At 46.3% G+C, this 21,277-nt stretch overlaps 1 protein-coding gene across 1 annotated transcript in view; it reads right to left on the bottom strand.

The window, feature by feature from the left end:
* CACNA2D3 (calcium voltage-gated channel auxiliary subunit alpha2delta 3) overlaps positions 1-21,277 on the bottom strand; it is an 833,443-nt gene that overhangs the window by 81,326 nt on the left and 730,840 nt on the right. Inside the window, exons 30-31 of the mRNA XM_029917881.1 lie at positions 4,841-4,902; positions 3,635-3,679 (exon numbers count right to left, since the gene is read on the bottom strand). Coding sequence (XP_029773741.1) covers positions 3,635-3,679; positions 4,841-4,902 — 107 coding nt within the window. The remainder of the gene's footprint in view (positions 1-3,634; positions 3,680-4,840; positions 4,903-21,277) is intronic.

Below are 21,277 nucleotides of genomic sequence, written 5' to 3'. Positions count from 1 at the left end.
GAGGACAGAGAGGAAGAGAGAGACGGGGGGGGGGGATGTCGGAGTGTTGGTTCTTCCATCTGAGGGTAGGGCTGTGGAGAGGACTGACCCTTACTTCATACCATACTTCATACCTGATGTATCTATTCATCAGGGTCAACCATCATATCAAGATACTGTCTTTTAAACAATTTGTTGCAAAGCAGTTATTTTGGAAAGAATGCTTGGTAAGATCCCTTCTGCCTTTGCCCTCAATAGCCACTGCATTGACTGTGAAACCTTCTCCTGACTGCTGTGATTCCAGAGATGGATGCACCAGGTGGCTTGGATTTAGCCCTATCCCCAATCTGTCCTACTTCGAAGAGACTCTTCAGATTCCAGAGGAAATGCCTACAAGGCCTGACAAAGTCCAGTCATTGATTATTATCTCGACTCCTTTGGAACAAGCAAGCATAGCAGCTGCACTGGAATCCGAAGTCTTAGATCCACTCATTGCCCTCAGCATCTCCTCCAAATGTCCCATTCTCCAGTAGGAAACATTCTCATCTTCCACTCTCCTTGCGAAAAGTCTGGTGCTCTCACCAGGAGAGGGTGGCTGTTAGAAAGCTGAGTGGGAGACATCTGTGCCACCAGTCAGACTGAGATTAGAGGTGGGCGTGACTTTCCTTCTCCACTTCCATCTGAATGCCACCCTGGCCCAGACTGCAGTAACCTCGCCCGCCCCCTGCCAGTGCCTTGCACGTGGTATTCTCTGCAGCTTCTCATGTTTCAGGCACTGTCTTCAACATCATCTCCGTCTCCCTCTTCAGTCGACCTACATGTTATCCCCTCAGAGAAACCTTCCCAGATCGCCCCTTTCATTTAATTCACAGCACTTATCACAGTGGATAATCACCTACACTTATCTCGCCTGCTAATCAGTCAGTTCCAGTAGGAAAGGAGCCATTTCTGACTCTACTTCCCATTGAATCCCCAGGGGTAACATAAAAGGGTTTAGTAAACAAGTCTGGAGGGAATGAGTGACTGTGTGAAGTACTGCCTCTGGACCTCTGGAGTTGACATTTGCCCAGGATAAACTGGAGCTCCTCAAAAGTCTTCAGTCAGGCAGTGCCTGAGCCAACCAAGGATGTCTACTCTTCAAGACGGGAAGACATATGATCATCCTGACTCTACCCAGCAGCCCAGGGCACTCCAGCCAGGGCCCAGGGAATCTCCTGATGGCGGGAGACAGAGAAGCTGGAATGGGTCCAAAGCAAAGCATGTCTGATAAGTCTGAGGGAGTTGGGCCAGGTCTTCAATGCCGAGGAGAAGCCAGAGCATGTGAACTTAATGAGCCCCCACAGCTGTTTTTAATGGGGCCCTCGTCACCGGAGGGCAGCTGGGGGAGAAGGAGGGACATGGTCTCGAAGGCTTAATTAAAAGTCACGGAAGGAGAATGACACATGGAAAGAGTCTGCTGAAAGGTGGGAAGGGTCTTTGGTGGGAAGGCAGGTAAAACTATTCAACTGAATCCACACTTAGAGTAAAAAATTGGGAATGGATGATAGTTTCCCAGTGCAGGAAGAGGATATTTGAGCAACAGATCAAGTTCAGAAATGAGAACAAACTCAATGTGTCATTTTCCAAGTATGTGAACCTTTACATGACATTTGTAGGAAGTCTTATCTCAGTGACTGCTGAAGATCGTTTGCAGTGAGGAAGGCATGTGTGCTGCATTCACTGTGCCCAGGGGAGCTGCCAATCCTCCTAAAGGGCGTATGCCATTGCTGTTTGAGGTTTCAGATTCAGGGGAGGCACTAACTCTAAGGGAAGAAAAAGTCTGTTGACGTTTTTGGTTTATAGCGGACCTTTATTGAGTGTTTACTATTTGCCAGGAACTGTATATATTTTCCATATATTATTTCATTCATTCCTCGCCATTACCCTCTGAGGTGGATATTTCTGTCACCACAGAGAGGTTCAGAAACTTGCCCAAGGTCTCACAGCTAATTACTGTCAGAGCCACAGTTTCAAGCTAGCTCTTCTAACTCTATAGTCTGCGCCTTTAACCACCATGCTGTATCTCCTGTGAATTCGGTCATTGAACAATGACAAATAGATACTGGATGTTTCTAACTCTGGTTAGTGGCACCCATTCCCACTTACTTTTATATGTGAGGATGTACAGAGGCAGTGAGGAAATAGGAACATTACTGCCTCAGGTTTTATTCATCAGATTGTTTAGCTATCCATCTGTCTATCCGTCCAACAACTGAAGAACCAATCAACCAGTCCACTCTCCAAAACACCATCCATTCCACCAGTCAACCAACCATCCATCCAGTCGCCCCACTAACCAACAAAGTAACTATCCTTAGTTCTCTTTCCATAAATTGGGATTAGTAATTGTACCTACTGATGAGTGAAGGGCTTTACCCAGGGTCTCCGGACACCGATTAATCAATATTATTATTGAGCTATGTTTTCTTGAGCTGAGCACTCCAATATGATAATAAGTGTCTCAAAGCAGAGGAGAGGTTTGAGACTTCTTGACTACTGTATGAATGCCATTCTTGAACTTACTAGAAGGACATTGATCATAAAATGTCACAGAATGCTTTTCCCTAAGGGAAAATTATTTTTGATCTAATAGTCAGAGAAAATTGTACTTCTGCTGAAAAGCTAATTGACTGGCTTTTACTCTTCGGATAATGATTCATATAACAATTCTGATCTTTGGGGACTGAGCATTTTGTGTTTAACTACAGCCTAGTTTCCCTTTTATACGTCTCTCCTTGTTTTTGCCTACTTTTTTGAAGTATATTCCTAATCTTTCTGTGTTGAAATTATATTTGGTTAGGATTTCTTGAATCCCTGACATAACCAGAGGGAATACAAAGATGATTATTTGTACATTCCAGTTTCTGTATTGACTAACGTTTTAGCTACTGCAGTGAAAGAGGCCACCATGAAAGGCCTCTATATACCGCTTGCTCCAAATCATGGGGCAGAGGGTGTATGGGATTAAATGCTGTGAAAACCTAAGTCTGAAGCATAGACTTATGGCAGTGGTAAGATTTTTTTCTTTTATTGCTCATGGTGGATTCAAACTCCTCTTCCCAAAAGAGTAGCAGAGAGGGAGAGAGATAAAAAGAAAGAAAGGGAGGGAAGGAGGTAGAGAGAATACTGCTAGAATAAAACATTCTGAGTTTTCGACTCCTTAGATTTCAGCTCATTTATTAGATGAAATTAAGCAAGTCATTTAATTTCTCTGATCCTCAGTTTCCCCCTCTGCCAAATGAGATAATCATTCCTATCCCTTTCATTTCCTATCCAGGATGAGAAGAGGGAACATAGGGGGCGTAAAACCTTTGAGACTTGTAATGTGAACTTCAAATGGCAGTAATTTGTATTAGTTCCTATAGAATGCCAAAATTCCAAAAATGCCATCCGTGGGACATTTAAGTGCATTTTTCAAGCTCTTATAAACTAGCTCCTTAGGGGAAGAAAAAAAAAAAAAGAAAGTAACAAAGCAAATGTGGTTGGGTTTTTGGAGCTTGTTCCAGAGCAATCTGTCAGACATGGCTCCTTTTATAGTGGCACGTCTTCTGTGAGAAGGCACCCTCTGTCACCTCCCCTTGACCAGGGTAGAAACAAGGCCAGGGGCCCCTCTTACCTCGTCGTCACAGCTGATGGAGCACTTGCCATCCAGAGAGGCACACTGTGGGGTGGGGGGAAAGCAAGGGGAAACATGTTTGTTACTGGACATTCCAGGATTTGCTATGGCTGCCACTTACTGATTCAAGGACAAATTATAAGAAGTCTTTGCCTTTTATGCAAAAACCAAATTTCATGCAAAGGGAATGCTCCAGTGGGGCACCTGGGTAGCTCAGTCGGTTGTGTCCGACTCTTGATTTTGTTTCTGGTCATGATCTCAAGGTTTGTGGGATAGAGCCCCACGCTGAGTGTAGAGCCTGCTTTAGATTCTCTCTCTCCCCCTTTGCCCCTCCCACACACTCATGCATTCTCTGTCTCTCAAAAAGAAACAAAGAAACAAAGGAAACTCCAAGATGAGCCTTAAATCTACTTTCCCAAGGATCAATACCAACTGCAAATAGTTATGTAAAAGACAATTGCGGGGGGAGGGGGACTGGCTCTTTTTCATTTTAATTTATGTTGCCATTCAACTTTTTAAGATCTCAAATCTTTGAGTAACAAAAAATATAATTGTGCAATTATTTAATTTGAAATAAACCCTAGTGACTTTTAAAAACACTCCTGTCTTAGTCTATAGTTTCCTAAGGTATTTATTTAAGAAATAATGTATTACCTCAACAATTAGGATTGGGGAAAAATTGCCATTTCTGCTGAATCACTACACAAATACTACTGAGATTGCTCAATAAAGAGAACCCAGTGTGAAGAAGGAAGGCTTCCAGATTTCCCAAGGCAGGAAAGCCCTCTCTGGTCAAAGAGGGCAGATGCGTCCTTAGTCAGATCTAGTTACGCAAAGGCCTTCAAAAGTGCAATAAAGAAATTCACAAATAAATAACCAGGCATCGAAAGATTAGAAAAAAGTGACTATGGAAATTCACAAAAGTCCCCAACAGTTAAAAGAAAAACTTCTCCTTTGGAAGGTCACTCTCTTGATTTCGCAATTAAAACTGTTGATAGGAGCAAATTGCCTTCTTTCCCCGCCTGTGGTGTCTAACATGCTGACAGCCTTTTATTTTGCAGTGAAATGAAAGGTAATCGGAGCAGGCAACAGTTCGTTTTACAAACATTCATCGGAAATCTGGCACGTTAGGCTCCGGGTCCGCAAATGTGAACACCTGTATAATAACAGAGTCACTAATGCTTCAATACGCTGATTATAATTTACCTGTCTGCTGGCAGTCCAGAACTTCCTCTGGAAAAATTCAAGTTTCATCTGAATGCCTACAGCTGGGACAAATTATAAATAAAATAAGGCATTAGATTCCTTCACACAATTATTTAAGATTATCTGTCTCGGCAAAAAGCTGATGCAAGCGTACCAGATAAGAACGCTTAAAAACTAAATTTACAGTGAAGCCTACAATGAATACATTTTACCTTTCACGTAAGGTATTCTAAAGGTTAATTACACTCACAGAACTTCTGACACAGAACAAACTGAGCACAGTGCAGATGACTCTTTGGAGATACGGTACTGAACTCAGGCTAAAAACAGGAATGAAAAAAAAAGTCAATTTCTAAAACGACAGCTTCTTCAGGGTTCTTGTTTCAGTTAGTACTGTATGAACTTGCATGTTTAAAATGTATACTGTGTGTGTGTGTTTGACATATAACATTTGGAAAGCACTTGTCACGAGGCTGGTGTTTGGAAGTGAGTCACTTTGCTATGATGTGACTTAGTTAAGTTGGCCCCCAGTATCCAAATCTCGATGATTTTCTCTCCCCAGGAACTTTAAGGGAATTGTGCAATCCTGTTTGGCCATGAAAACCTCCCTTGAGCAACCGTGCATGCTAGTTCCAGTGAGAGAAAACATGCAGGAAGAGAAGAAGTTAGGAAAGTGACTCGAAACTTTGAGAAGTAACATTTGGGGGAACCTTAGACTTAGGACATGAACTAGCTCACGCTGTTTCTCTCCCTGAAGCCAAAATGATGTAACTCTTAAAACCATTTCGGAAAGTGCTCCAGGCAGAACAAAAGGCTCATCAGATGGTTAGAAGATGTTGGAGGAGTTCGGAAAGAATGAGATTCTGTGCTGGAAACACTGGAATCCACGCAGGACGCCGCTGTCCCAATGCACGTCTGCAAACTGCAGTCTTTTGCACTGAATGCTCCCCAATTTTTGTCACATCTGCACAATGCCAGTATTGTTATTTATCTTTCCACACATTTTCTTTTACTGAAATACCTAAAGTAACTTCAACCTAAATAACAGTACCCATCAAAGGAAAGACCTAGTCAGGGAAAAACGAAACAAAACAAAGTTCACTCAGTACTCTTCAATCCTCAAATGCCACTATGTTTGGTCCCTCAGTTAGGTAATCATTGCCACAGTGACTTCAGGAACCTGGAGAGGCATGAAAATCTTGAGCTGTTACTCTTGTAACCATCAAATGCATTCTTATTTCCTAGAAAAATTGTGAAGCAAGCCTGAGAGTCAAGGTTGACTGAGGTCCGCCCATTTGGTGGGACTCATTTTCTACCTTTGGGCTTAGAACGTCAGACTCTAGGATAAGACTAGAGTGAGCTTGGATGCAGTGTGCAGAACGGGAAGTCTCTGAAATGCACCGTTTCAGCACTCTGGATTCGTGTTGCTTTGCTCAAAGCATTCTCCACTCTCTGGACCATAAGCTCTCGAAGGGCAGGTCCCTGTTCTTGCTCCCCACTGGACCACCGCCCCCAGCAAGGTGCTGAGCACGCAGGTGACCCATCAGTAAATGCTTGCTTTTTAAAAAACCTCTCAGGTGATACTACAGTCAGTAGTTACAGGGAGAAAAGAGTAATATCCATATGAATCATGACACCCAAGTAGAGGTTTTGCAGCGGTAGTTCTCCACACATTAGAACCACCTGGGAAACTTAAAAAAAAAATTTTTTTTTAAGATTTATTCATTTTTGAGAGAGAGAGATAGAGTGCGAGTGGGGAGGGCAGAGAGAGAGAAAGAATCTGAAGCAGGCTCCAGGCTCTGAGCTGTCAGCACAGAGCCCAACACAGGGCTTGAACCCACAAGCGGTGAAATCATGACCTGAGCTGAGCCACCCAGGCGCCCCCTGGGAAACTTTTTAAAAAAGTACTGATGCCTCGGATGCCTTCCCCTTCCTCACCTAGACCATTTAAACTGGAATTCCTCTGAGTGCTGTCTGGGCATGGGTAGCTGAATAAAGACTTTTTCTTTTAAATTTTCTTTGTTTATTTTGAGAGAGAGAGAGAGCATGAGAGAGAGAGAGCACGAGCATGAGCGGGGGAGGGACAGAGAGAAACTGGAGAGAGAATCCCAAGCAGGCTCTGCACTGGCAGCATAGAGCCAGACATGGAGGTCTGCCTCATGAACCGTGAGATCATGGCCTGAGCTGAAATTAAGAGTTGGGTGCTTCACCAACTGAGCCCCCCAGCCTCTGTAGGGCAATTGAAGAGCAGCCTCTAGTGATTCAATGTGCCACCAGGGTTGAACACGGCTGCTCCACGTCTGTCAGACTGCAACACAGGCTGCTCTTCCCAGCCCTGGAGAACATCTCAGAGGACACCTCAAGGAACCTGACTTTGGAGGCTGTAGGCTGTTTGCTGCTCTTTCAGAGAGGTCTGATACTCCCAAATGACTGACGGGCTGTGTCCTTGCTGGGGAGGAGCCAACAGAGGACACTGGGTAGCAGGCTGGGCTTTGCTCGGATCCACGGGCAGGCAGAGATGAGGGCCTGCTTTTCAGAGGGGGCGTGGGGGAGCTTCTCCTATTCTGCCAATGAAAGGGAGGGCACCGGCAGCAGGACAGAGTCCTGACTTCAGGACAGAGGGCCTCACGTTGTTTCGCCATGCACTCGTTTTATCTAGGAGGAGGGTGGAAATGAGTTTCTCTCTTGCCTTCCGTGTGTTTCTCTGCGCAGCTTCTCCCTGGCATTGCTCCCCAGCCAGCTCTTCCCAGGCTGACAGTCCGCAATTCTAAGGCAGCTTCTGAAGGCCATAGTCAACAACCATGGAGGCTTCCAGAAGCCAAAGGATAAAGCAGAGGGTTTCCTGAAAGCATCGCCCCGCAGCGGCCTTTTCACGGTGTTTCTTGTCCCAGTAGCCCAGCGTTGCCCCTGCCCACCCAGAGGCACCTGGGCTCCCCGTCAGCAGCTCATGCCCTTTCTGAGAACCCCTTCCATTCTTTGATGGAGCCTCTCCCCCTCCTTCCAATTTTCACCTCCCTAATGAAGGTCGCTGCTCCCTCCTGGGTGTTTATCCATCTCACATTCCTGAAGCCTGCTATCATCTGCCCCTTTCGGCCTGTACCCCAGTTCCCGAGAGCGCTTTAATCTTTCCTCCTGAGTCAGCCCCTCCATCCCATTAATCATGTGGGCCGCTTCTCTCTGATCCCCCTCCAGCTCGCTGCGTCCCCTCCCTGCTCCCGATGCCCTGAACTAGACACCGCTTCCCGCCTTCCTCACTCACCCCCATCTGGGCCGTGAGGTCGATGCCACGGGGCTGTCTGACAGTCCTGACTGCCACGTCTGCTTGGTTTTGCGCTGGCTGTGTTTTTGCTGGCTGACCCCCCTGCCCCTGCCAGCAACTCTGGCCCCTGGCTCCCTGTAGCACATCTGGTTTTGTAGCATTTTCGCCTACAAGCTAACATACTTCTCTCTGATTAGGAGAATCACAAGCTCATTGGCAAGTCAACTCCATGACCATTGTTCAGTGGCCTTCCCTGTGCAGAGCTCGCAGTTGGGTGCGAAGGGGAATGAGAACACATGATCGCATGGTGTCTAGCTGTGGCGTAGCCACATGGTCAAAGCAACGTCAGAGACTTAACAGAGGACAGTAGAGCAGAGCAGATGGAGTGGGTTTGCCAGGGTGAGCTGGCAGGAGCTTTGTGGAAGGTTACGCCTGGAGACCTGACTGGCAGGAAAAGTCAGAGCAGAGGAAAGATGTTAATCCAAGCACAGAAACAGCGCAGATGAAAACCCACAGTGTCTTCTGAGGCTGAAGGAATGGGAGTGGGGATCGTGCTTTCGCAGGTTGAGGTCAAACAGCTTGAAGGTCTTGAACGTCGGGCCCGTTCATCTAAACAGTACTCATATGCCTTGGTCAGATCCAGCCTCTTTTTATAAATAAAGTTTTATGGGCACACAGCCACACTCATCTGTTTCCATACTGTCTATGGTATAATGGCAGTCTTGAGTTGTTGCGACACAGACTGAATGGCCCACAAAGCCTGAAACACTTGTTATTTGACCCTTACAGAAAAAGTTTGTTCACACTTGCAATAGGGTCTGAGGAGCCATTTGAGATTAAGTAGAGACATGGCAGGACCACAGATCGATATTTCAGAAAGTCCATCATGGAGGCCCTGAAGAGGAAGTACTCGGGAAATGGTCCAGACAGGGGGAGACTAGAACAAAAGGGGTCGGGGACGCCCAGACACTGATACATTTGGCTAATGATCTCTTAAGCATGAAAATGATTTAAAGTGGGGGGAAAAACCCACACCAAAAAAGAAAACAAACCCACAACAATACTACTCCTCACCAACCACCACTGCCCCACCAAACAGACAAAAGTGCTTAAGGAGCATCCTCTGACTGACTCTATTCAAGAAAACAAATATGAGCTTCCACAAACTGAAATTTAGATTCCTTTAACTATTTTCCTTTATCTTTGTTTGACATGTTTCTTTTTCCAACTTTTATCAGAAGAAAATCATTATTACTTCAGCAGATCCCCACCCCCCACATAACCCAAATGGAACCCAAGACACCTGCTATGCCTGTCTATTGTGCTCTTCCAACAACATCTGAAGCCATAACAGTATACTCCGATTCAAGTCAATCTTGCTAATTTAATAAGGAAAACAAGGACAGAAAATGCTTTAGTGAAACCCAAGTCCCAAAGAGAATACAGAAAATAAAAACACCATTCCTGGGGTTTGAAATTTTTTAGACAGTTCAGAAAATCAACATATTTCTCCTGGAGTTCATGGTGCCCCTCACTTCCATTTGATTATAAAAGCTCCCAGGTCCCTTGTCAGGGCCTGTCACCATGATGACCAAGCAAGAGCCCCTTTTCCATAACCTTACTCACCTTCCAGGAGTGGAATAGACCCCGAAAATGGTATTCTTTGGGGCCCTTCCCCATGTGCCATTATTGTTTGTGCCTCTAGGACAGTGACCCCAAGATCCTGGGATGGTCTTTGGAAATCAGCAAAACAACAAAATCATTGTTATGAGAACCGCCATCCCAAAGAGCCCCAGGGCCTTTGACAGGAGCCATTCAGGCATCGGAGTACTGACAGCACTTTTGGTTTGAATTATTCAAACCTTTGTTACTTTTCCCGGAACTCTCCTCAGCACTCTAGGAGGGCCTCCTTACAGATTTTTAGCTCAGCAATGCAGACCACAGACTTCAGTAAAGGACCTTCCAGGTTTCTTCCTTCCCCAACTTTGTAACTTCCTTACTACCTACTTCCCCCTTCTTCTCCTCCTCCATATTTATCAGAAACCCAGGATATGTGAGGTGGTGGGTGTACTGACATAAAGACACAACAGCCAGGGATGAGGACGTGGAGAGGGCAGTCAAACCACTGAACAGAGAACGGCACTTTAGGTTCACAGAGGGAGCACAGAGCATCATCCATGTGCCTAACATATAGCCATTTCATGTGTGGATGTCAGTGACTAGTGTGCTGAGTCGGGACAGTCACCTCAAATGCTCCGGTCCTGTCTCCAAATTGTAGCTACCAGCTACATGCGGCTATTTGAATGACAACAGAATAAAATTCATAATTGACTTCCATAGTTGTGCTGGTCACATTTTAAGTGCTCAATAGCCACATGGGGCTTGTGCTACTGTAGTGGATCAAGTAGCTCTAGAACATTTCCGTCATCCTGGAGAGTTCTATTGGACAATGATCAGCGAAAACAGGAGCAATCACAGAGATGAACTGGGTATTAGCACTCTTTAAGGATCAGCGGTAAAGTTCTCCACAGAGCTGTCCAGGCTACCCACTCCCTGGAGGTGCAAGAAATAAGGATGACTTGGGTATGGGGATTTAGATCCTTTAGAAGCGCCAGTGTGAGAAGACCTGGATTTACCAGGGGAAGTCAGTAATTAGTTGGAGAGAGACCCAAAGAAATCAATGCAATATGCTCAATGTGGCTACCACCCCCAAGATTTATTTATTTTGCTTTATAAAATTTGAGAATACAAATTACATTTCCAGTGCTATTATATTCAAATGCATTCAAGATGAAATCATGCATGCATCTCATATCAGGTTAATAGACATGCATTCAAGTGTAATTCGAGACCCGCCAAAGAACAATGTTACATGTAAAATTAGAAATAAAATAACTTTTTCATATTGTATTCATTTAGAAATAATTTTCTGTGGGCTTGGCCTCAACTTGCAACATAGCCCTAGGAGCACAAATCCGGTTTGTAAAATAGCACTCACCATGCCTGGCACACAGGCTCACACAGACACCCCCTACTTCCACGTGCCCACCCTCCCAGCCCCTATGCATATCCGGATACGCACTGACAGCACATCCAGGAGACGGAAGAACAATCCAGCCGCCATCGACAAGTTATAACCAGGAAAATTTTTACCAAGAACTGGATGTGAACCCTGTTTCTAAGACTGCTGTGTGCAGAGGGTGTGTTACTTCACCTCTCTGTCCCTGCAGAGACAGTCAAACCGGATTTGGCTTGCGAGCAGAACTTTTGAGGGATGGGGGTAAATGGTACAAAATAAAATGGAGTGTATTCGAACACTTCAAAGTCTTGATAGTGTTGTCAACATTCCTGTTGACTTGTTCCTAGAGTTTTTACCCTTTATTCTTGTATTTCACAACCACATAAAACCTTGCGTGCTGATATATTGAGACTGAACAAAAAAATTCATCCGGGATAAATCCATACTGTTCGCTGCTAGCAATATCTATGGTGTAATATCGGTAGGAAAATGCTCTACTAAATTATGATACCAAAGAAGGGGGATAGAGACCATTTGAGCCCTGGCAAGATGAAGCAGAAAACAGAAGGTGATAACTCTCTTTCAGTTGACCACGGTTTTAGAATGGATTCCCCCCTCAACATTAAGGAAAGCTGTGCTCCACCATTCAAACCCTTCACACACCCCTTCTGGAATTGTGATCACTTACGCACACTCAGGCGAGACAGGTCTTCATAGAGAATCCAAGAGTTTACTGTCCCCAATACTGGCACCACCAGCTTCATGCACTCAACCACCACGGCATCTAACAGAGCTTCTCAACTGACCGGTCACTGATGGCAGCATGTGACAATTATTTCATCCCAGTGCTCAGGCAGAGAAAGGTTCCAGAGCAACCCTGAGTTAGTGTGGCCCACAAACACAAGTATTTTCTAATAGATCCCAATCCATGGGTAGGTATAGGGTAGACAACTGTATCTTTATTAGAGAAAAGGAAACTATAAAAAGTTAATAAATAAAATATCTGCTAAGAATATTTCTTAGCAGATTACCTGTATTTCATTACCTAAAAGTGGGACAAGTTTTCTTTTTCTTTAAATTAAAAAAAAATTTAATGTTTATTTATTTTTGAAGGAGAAAGAAAGAGAGAGAGCGAGAGAGCGTGAGCAGGGGAGGGGCAGAGAGAGAGGGAGACACAGAATCTGAAGCAGGCTCCAGGCTCTGAGCTGTCAGCACAGAGCCCGACACTGGGCTTAAACCTATGAGCTGTGAGATCATGACCTGAGCCAAAGTTGGATGCTTAACCTACTGAGCCACCCAGGCGCTCCTAAAGTTTTTTTTTAAGTGCTTACTTATTTTTGAGAGAGCGTGTGAGCAGGGGAGGGGTAGAGAGAGAGGAAAAGAGAATTTAAAGCAGGTTCCACACTGTCAGCACAGAGCCCAACACAGGGCTCAAACCCACAAGCCATGAGATCATGACCTGAGCAGAAAAGACACTCAACCGACTGAGCCACCCGGGCACCCCATGTGGGACAAGTTTTCTCAAAAACCTAAATTCTACTGGTTTTTAATTTAATTGCTATCTCTTCCGGAAAATGAGGAAATCTCAAGCAAGGTAGCAGCTATTTTTACTCAGCTGGCTCAATATCTCCCATCCTGTCCTCAGCCCCCCTTTGACAGAGCCCCTGAGGTTTTTTTTTGTTCCTTTGTGTACAATGGCAAGAATTGCTAGCGGTGACAGTAACAAGGCCTGGCACATTTGGATTCCAAGTTGCCTTAATTGACGGTCAACTGTAATAGCTGTTAGCCAGGCCACATTTGTCTAAATGTTTTCCTCTGTTTGTTTTCAACATACTTAATTGCAAGCCGAACTAACAAACGAATCTGAATGTCGCTTTTGGGGGAATATTTCATGATCAACAGTGGGGTGGGGGGGACGGGGGGTTTGGGACAAGGCCACTGTTCTGGGGTGTTGAGGAAAAGAATTCTAACCTACCTTACATCAAATATGAGCCCATTCCAGAGGTCTGCTAATGTCCAGGATAAATGACTTACCACATGAATAACAATTTAGAACCATAATGTGAATTATGACATAACTCATCTGTTAAATATTTCATGTGAAGATTTTAATGAATTGCATGATGGAATGTTGGACAAAAAAGACAACTGAAATCCTGGGACTAATTTGGGTGAAACTGAGAACAGAGTATCCTCGTGATGAGGGGGAGGAAAGGCAGCTGCTTTCATGTCCCCCTGGGTGTCAGACAAGTCCAAAGCCTTTCTTAAAAGATTATAGGGGAGAGAGAGCGATCAGCAACAACCGTTTGAAAAATATTTAGATCAAAGCAATATTTGTTTATTATAATCTTGGTAAAGCCTGAACATTAATCTGCAAGGTATGGTATTATTTCAGAAATTAGGGGGGGGACAACATCCTCAGAGCGGTAGACACACCTCATATTTCAGCCTATGCCGACTGAAGAAATCCAGTGATAAAAGGGGAGGAGGTGTTTTAAATATACCCCCAAATCGAGCACTTCACTTGTGAAGTAGTCCGTGTGGTGGGGGGGGGAGGGGCGGGAGGGGTGGACTGTCTTATACACGCTTTTAAGTGACAAAGAGCCCCATGATAGCCTGTGGTAAGAAAGAGGGAGTGCAAACAGGATTCTTTATCACTCGATTGACAACGTGATAGCAAACGATTTTCTTTGAAGACTCTTAGCTGTGGAGGCCGATTTTAATCTGGAACCGTCCCCACCCAGTCTGTGACTGGCTTCTGGGAATGTGTGTAGGAAGGCCTCATAGTTGCCTGCGATTTCTTTGGTAATCGCTTTGTTTTTGTCCTGCTGATGCTTCTGGGGAGCAGTCACCTGAGGTAAAGTGTTGTAAGTGACAATTATGACTGTTTCCTCCATTTGGATTCTAATGACTTGACAGAATCAACACTGAAAAGAATTAGCGCTGCCGTGGTATGGAATCATAACTCCCTTCTCACTTCTGAGGTGATGGGGAAGCATTTTCCCAGGCTCCATCCTGAAGAAACCTATCTTCCCTCAGCTTTCTGAGGCCATGGGAGCTGGCATCGACTATTTTTTGTCACATTGTTTCATGCTCACAAAACTCTTCAAATAATATTATTTCCATAAAGTTTGGGAGCCAATACATTTCTAGAGTCAATTCCCATCTTTTCAACCTTTCAGAATAAAACATTGAAGCCTCGGGCTTCATTGTATTTTAATCAGGTTGCACAAATCAATGTCCATTAAGAAAATTATAAGCTTCCAAATTATAGCTCCCCAGTTAATAATTTCTTATTAGGTCACCACCTAATAACAGTTACCAAAGAGATTATAACAAAATCAAGGGTCAGATTTCCAAACATTTCAAAACCCATAATAGAACGGTTACACTTATTTGCCAAACACCTCTGAGTTGGATGTTTGTGACTGTATTTAGTGCAAAGCAACGCTAAAATATCCACGTGGGTGGCCCCTAGGGCTGGAGGGACGCGTCCAGCTCCTCTGTCCTTCGGCTCGTGTTCCAGGGCACAGAGAAGGAAGGGGACCCGGGTCAGCACACCCAGCTCATTCGAGGGAGCCTAAGATCCCCCCCTCAGATCTTTCCAGGGCTGGGTGGCCCCGGCAGGGAATGAGAAACCGCCCTGTGCCGGTATCAAGGGCACAGCTCAGCTGAAGCCTTGTGGGAACATGGTCTGGATGCAGCAGGAGAAGCTGAAAATCTAGATTTCAGATGCTGGCAGTTCACTGAAAAATCCACAGCACTCTCCCATAGGGTTGCCAGATAAAATATTCCTGATTTGTGACATCTGGCAACCCTACGCTGAGGGTCACGAGGTACATCCTAGGCAATGACCTGGGGTGACCTCTGCTGCACGCCGAGCCCTGAGGGCACTGAGGTGACTTGTGTCCTGCAGGAAAATATCAGGCCTGGGAACCAAGGCCACCTCCATCAACATGACTTCCGTGACTTTGCTCTTTGTACCAGAAAATTCTTGCCCAGAAATAAAAGGCCATAAACAAGTAAAAATACCTCATGATTTGCTTGAGAAACTTTCCCCAAAGCAATTTATCTGAACAACAGACTGTTCCTGACAATGGGAAAAGCGCTCATTTATCAAACCAAGACTTGAGAAGTCCACCGTCCTTAAAGCAGCCCAAAGCCAATCCAATCCCCACACTGAGAGGCCCTCTGGACCCCAGAACCCTAGAAACACCTTCCGACCTTCCCTTTCGGGGGCATATCAAGACCCTGGCAGGGTGGTGCTCTCTTTCACTGCAGGACGGAACAGCACTGACTTTTTCTTGGTCTACAGGATATTCCAGTGGTTTTCTTGTCTACATAGCAAACCTACTTTATTTTTCTTCAAAGGACTTATCGATACTTGGCATTAAGTTTATTATGTACTATTTATTGTGTTTCATCCTACCTCAAGGGGGTAAGCTCCTGGAGGACAGAGGGTGTTTCCACCTGGATTCCCTGTATCTGGGAGACGTGCCCAGCCCTGGCAGCCCTTGTGAATATGCATCAACGAATGACTGGACAACTGGATGCGGGGCTGATGGTGACATCGGCTCCTCTCAGTTTACTTTCTCAGGAGACACACCTTTGCCACGCAGGTGGCTTGTGCACTGTCCTGAGGGAAACAGTCTCGGGAAGGTCCTCAGCAAGGGACAGGTGTGAGATGTGAACAGATCTTGCAAATCTCTGCAAGGTGAAGGTAGGGGCTGCTGGGTTCGTGTGAGGAGGTGAGGGATGACGGACCTTCCTGAGCAAGGGGCACTGGGGGTCGAATGGGGAGGTGTGGTCTTGTTGCTAGCTGCTCTTGACCAAGCGAAGCCTAGAACCCGACTCTTGCTGTCGGTACATCAATCTCATCTACACCTTGCCAGATACGGTCTGCCACCCAACCTGAAGGCTCTGTCATTTTAGCTTAGTGTCAGCATGTTGCGATTTTGCTTGCATGTGAATTGTTTCCTGAGACGTGTTCCCCTGATCATTAGATATGTCTTGCAGTTACATACGATCTATTCCAGGATGGAAATTATTTTATAAATGGAATCACAGGAATTCTATCACACAATAATAGTAACATTTATAATAACAGGAGGGGTGCCTGAGTGGCTTGGTTGGTTAAGTGCCCCACTCCTGATTTCAGCTCAGGTCATGATCTCACGGGTCACGAGTTTGATCCCTGGGTTCGGCTCTGTGCTGACAGCATGGAGCCTGCTTGGGATTCTCTCCCACACCCCTCCCGGCTCCTCCCCTGCTCATGCACTCTCTCTAAGTAAATAAATAAACATCAGAAAAATAATACCAGGAACTGAAGCTTTAGATACTATACAGCCAATCCTCATAGCTTGTACCTCTTCCCTGGGTCAGGCTCCCAGCCACACTTTGTATATGAGAAGACCAGGGATCAGAGAGGTATGTTCCAGGCCTAAGCCTCCCTATCAGGAAGTGGTCATCACTTTTGTTCTCACCTCATAGAACAAAGTCAAAGAGGTTTCCACAACTGTGAGTTTTGGCACGTTCTCTGTGTGTGTTTATGTAGGGATTTTTTTTTTGTTTGTTTTTGTGTTTTTGTTTTTCAGATAAAATGCAGACTGGATGTTTCAAGGTAAGTCACACATCATTCTCTCTATAAACAATCCAGAATAGGGGCACCTGGGTGGCTCAGTCAGTTGAGCATCCAGCTTTGGCTCAGGTCATGATCTCACGGTTTGTGGGTTTGAGCCTCTCTCTCTGACCCTCCCCTGCTTACTGTCTCTCTCTCTGTCTCTCAAAAATAAATAAAAAGATATAAAAAAAATTTTTTTAACAATCCAGAATATTCAGTCATCAGAATGTTCAAATTGGTTCTGTCTTTTCCAGCTATTGATGACTGATGTGTTAGGTGATCGGCTCATTACCCTGAAAGCATCTGAGAACACGCTGCCTTCCCAGCAGGTACAGTTAGGGAAGTAGTCAGGGAAGAGGCAGGCCCCGAGGAGGAGGAGTAGAAATTTATGAGGACCCTGGGACCCAGTGAAGAGGGAGTGTGGAAAGAGCATTTTAAGCCACCAGCAAAACCCCCAGCTGGGGATGAGTCTGAGAGCGATAAGGCAGTCCCTGCATGGCCAATGCAGGCGAAGAAGCTGAAGGCCCCTGGACTTTCTAAGACAACCACCAGGACTCGATGAGGAGGTTCAAACAAAAACTGGTAAACTGGTGATCACCCTGGGGACAGCTCGTCACGAGCAGAACGGCACAATTCACGACGCCCTCAAAACTGGGCACCAACAAGGCCATCCCTCCCAGTATGTACCCAGTGTCTCCGGGTCATCTGATGTGACAGGGACAATCATGGAAATAGTCAAAAGAAGACCATGTGCTGACTGAGTGAGCCTGTGCAGCAAGGCAGCCTGGGACAGCAAGGCCAGCATGCCGTGGGGTCTCCTCCCCTCCAGCCATCTAGGAACCAATTCCAAAGTCAAACACCTGGGGAGCAGCTGTGTCGGGCTGATTCAGACCCGCCCAAGGCAGACATGCTTCCAGAACAGCTGCACACGGTGATTATGAGCAGGGAGGGGGAAGAGAAGAGAAGGCAGCTAGCAGCATTCTGGAGTCATGAAGCACTGTTTTTCTCCAACCACTTGGAATCTCAGGATCTTAGAATATTTGGAAATCAGCCTCGGAGTGAAGGACACCGGTTTTGGACCACAAGTTAATCAGGTGGATGGTGAGCATGGAAAAGCCATCTTCTGTCATTAAGTGATTGCTCCCAAACATGTGGCTGGCTACACCTGAGTCTCTCATCTGGGCTCCTGGACAGGTTTTCAGAAGAGGGCACACTGGTCAGATCCCTGGATGTGGCAAAGGTGGGTGTGGGGAGTGGGTTGGGGCACAGGCACCTCCTTTTCTGATTTGGTAGGAAAACGCAAATCCTTCTCAGCGAGGCCCACAGCCCAGAGCCCTCTCTGTAGACAGAGGTCTTGGTGGCAAGTCAGGCTGCCTGGCCCACCATCCCTCAACACGGACCTTATCCTTCCCATGAAGGCCCAGTATGCTTTTAGTAAAAACTGTATGAATGAATAAATAAATGAATGAACATGCAAATGCACTGTGTTCCAGGCACTAGGCAGTTAATCATTTGCCTTTCATGCTTTCTTTTAGGGATAACAGTTTGAAACAAAGTTGTTACCAACATTCTTCCCAGTGTCCTGGCACCCCTGGCTCTTCTCATTCCCTCAGCTAAAGCATTCCATGCTTAGGGCCTCAGGGAAGGGAGGGCACAGAGAAACTCAGAGAACAAAGGAGTAAATTCTGGATTTTGAGTCTCAAAAATGGAGGCCTCAGGGAATCTCGGGGTGGGAGGGATGACTTGGAATTGCCCAGACGGTGCCTCTCCCTTCCACCCTGCCTCCAGCCCCCTAGACAGACCTCTCAAGAAAGATGACCTGACCAGAAAAGGGAAGAGAATCCACGATGCTGACGGCCTGAAAGGAAAACTTGTGGCGTGATGTCCCTGCAGGTATCTGCCTTCCTTCCTCTACCCTGGTTCTGAAGCCACCACCCCCCGCCCCCCGCAGCACAGACCAGTATCCCCAGCACACACTCCTCTCTAGAGTAGGCCTGGGGAGGGGCCGGACCCTGGAGCTTGGCCTCTTGCAGCCTTGCTGCTGCTGGGCACGGGAGGGCCTCATAGAGGCCACAGAGGCCACAGAAAGCCAAGCCCAAGGCTCCCCGCAGGGCCCAGGGAGCTGCCTGACTCTGGGTGACCCTCCCATGGAAGGAGGTAGCTGCCATGGCACTGGCCTGTGCACAGGCTGACAACAGAGGACCAGAGAGGAAATGCCTGTGTGATTCATGATTAAGTGCCTCCCCCAGCTTCAACCTCAGGGGAGCCCTTGGGGAGAGTGGAGAGAGAAGCTGGAGCCACTGGAATCTGTCCCGTGGGGGTAACTGAGGCTTCTGTCCAGATAAAGCTGCACTGCAGGCCCACCTGAGATACGTGCGCTGAAATTCAGTCCTTTCTTGTTCACGGCTCAAAAGCACAAACAACGTAACAAAAGCTGGGGACCTCAGAAAGCAGGGTCCTCAGGAGCGTGATCCGATGCAGGTCGGAGGCCTTCCCCCACACCTCTCACAGGGCCCCTCACCTGTAATGGTGGCCTGGGCAGGTAAGTGAGCCACCCTGAACTTCCCAGCAACTTGGCCCACGGGCAAGGGGAACAACGGACACAGCAGCTTCCTGCTTACCTCCTCCCCACTTGGAGTGTACTGGGCCTTTTATCAGGGACCACAGTCTTTAACCGAAGGGATTATGGATGTTCCATCTACAAGAAGTGGCTTGGGGGGAATAGGCTCCTGTGAGGGCCCCGCGGTAATGGCCAGTACCTCTTCTCTCTCCAGAATGTGGGTCATCTGCCCCCCGTGTGCTGGGGGCTCAGCACTGCCCCAGAGCCCCGGCCCTCTCCTGCGTGGATTAGCGTTGGGGTAGTTCATGAGTCGCTGCAGGAGAGATGCCTCAGCGATGTTATCAGGCCCACCATTCTGGTAGTTGCAACTGATTTCTTAGTTGTCTGTTTCCTTATACTCATATCCAGATTGGAAAATGTCAGATGAACTTGGGGCTGAGTCCTGCCTGTCTCCTATACAAGCAGGGTCCCCCCGCCCCCCGCCCCTGTCTGTTTCCTCCTCTGCATGATGGGACAGCAGTGGTACACCCTTCATAGGACTGTTGTAAGACTTACATGCGCTCATGCATGTCACGAGCCCAGCACAATGCCAGGCACACAGTGACTACTCAGTAAGTGTCACATATCTACACACATACAGTAATAGCTGTGTAGATTCAATATGTGCAATATTTAATATATTAAACAGCCTGCATTATTTCTCTGTAGCTCAGCCTCCACATAGGTTTTCCAGGACTGACACACTGCTGTCACTCAGCAATCTGTCAAGGAGCTCAGGCCACTCTAGCAGAAGCCCCCAGTTCGTCCCATTTGCTGGCCTGGACCCCTTGCATATTCCATGTTACCTACGGGGACACCGAGCTTCAACCCCCTCATGTGATATTTCATCTTTCCTGCTGAAAGTAAGCAAGGTGGACTTGGTATAATCACAACTACTGAGAACATTCTCAACTCTGCTGAGAGTTTATAACTTCTGAAGATCTGATAAAATCCTCACAGGTAGATACTGTCCTTGTCACTTTCTGTTTTATAGCTGAAGGCATGGATGTTTCTGAGGAGCCAAACTGAATGATTCGTAATTGAAATTTCCAGTTTGGAAGCTGGGCGGGTCTGGGGGAACTAGGATTTGAACTCCGACCTTCCTGACTTCAAGGTAGAGGACAAATATCTAAAATGAATGAACCAGAGAGAATTGCCTGAAGTGACTTAAAACTCCACTAGCATTATCCCCCTTAACGTTTCCAGCAATTTCTTAAGGGACAGGCTGTTCTGTCCATGTCAAAGACAAGATGCAGGCAGGTAAGTGACTTAGCCAAGGCCGCACAGCTGCTGGGACTGGGTGGACCCAGGATGCGAGCCCACACCCCTGACCCAGAAGCCTCTGCCCATTTCCCCGTAGTTCTCCAGGGGGCTGCGCCCACCCCTCCCTGCCCCGACCCCTCTGTTTTGGAAGTTTGTAGTTTGCCACAATAACTGGAAGGCCCTGCAATTCATGGGACAGCGCCTCCCGCCCAACTGCCCCCCCTCAGTGCTTGCACTTGGAAAGCATAATCCATATCTGGCCTTGAACTGGATTCTGTTTTACATCTAAATATGAAGGCTGCCTTCCATGTGGAATTTTCTAGAACAGTAACTACAGTCCTGTGAAAAAGAGAGATGAGTGTATTTTGTTTTTGTTTTGCCTGCAAATTTACTATTTCAGAGGACCCCTCCCCCCATCATGAGTAAGGCACAGTTTGGGGCTGAGATGTCCTTACAGCAACCCCTGCATTCTTACAAAGATTCCATGCAAGCTCTTGCCTACTTCCTTCTGTTTCTTCCTGTAATTATGCCCAAACATTTACATACTAAAATATATATTATCATAGTATAAACTACGCTTCTTTCATTTCTTGATACTAGTGTTGGCGCATTCTTTAATGTTTGTTTCATTTGGCAGCATGTAGGGAAACAGGTTCTATTTTCTAGTATCTCATTTT

Source organism: Suricata suricatta, chromosome 12, assembly GCF_006229205.1.
Source record: "Suricata suricatta isolate VVHF042 chromosome 12, meerkat_22Aug2017_6uvM2_HiC, whole genome shotgun sequence".
In the NCBI taxonomy this organism is placed as follows: domain Eukaryota; kingdom Metazoa; phylum Chordata; class Mammalia; order Carnivora; family Herpestidae; genus Suricata; species Suricata suricatta.
The sequence above is the reverse complement of the archived record's forward strand: the minus strand, read 5'-3'. Positions and strand labels throughout refer to the sequence as shown.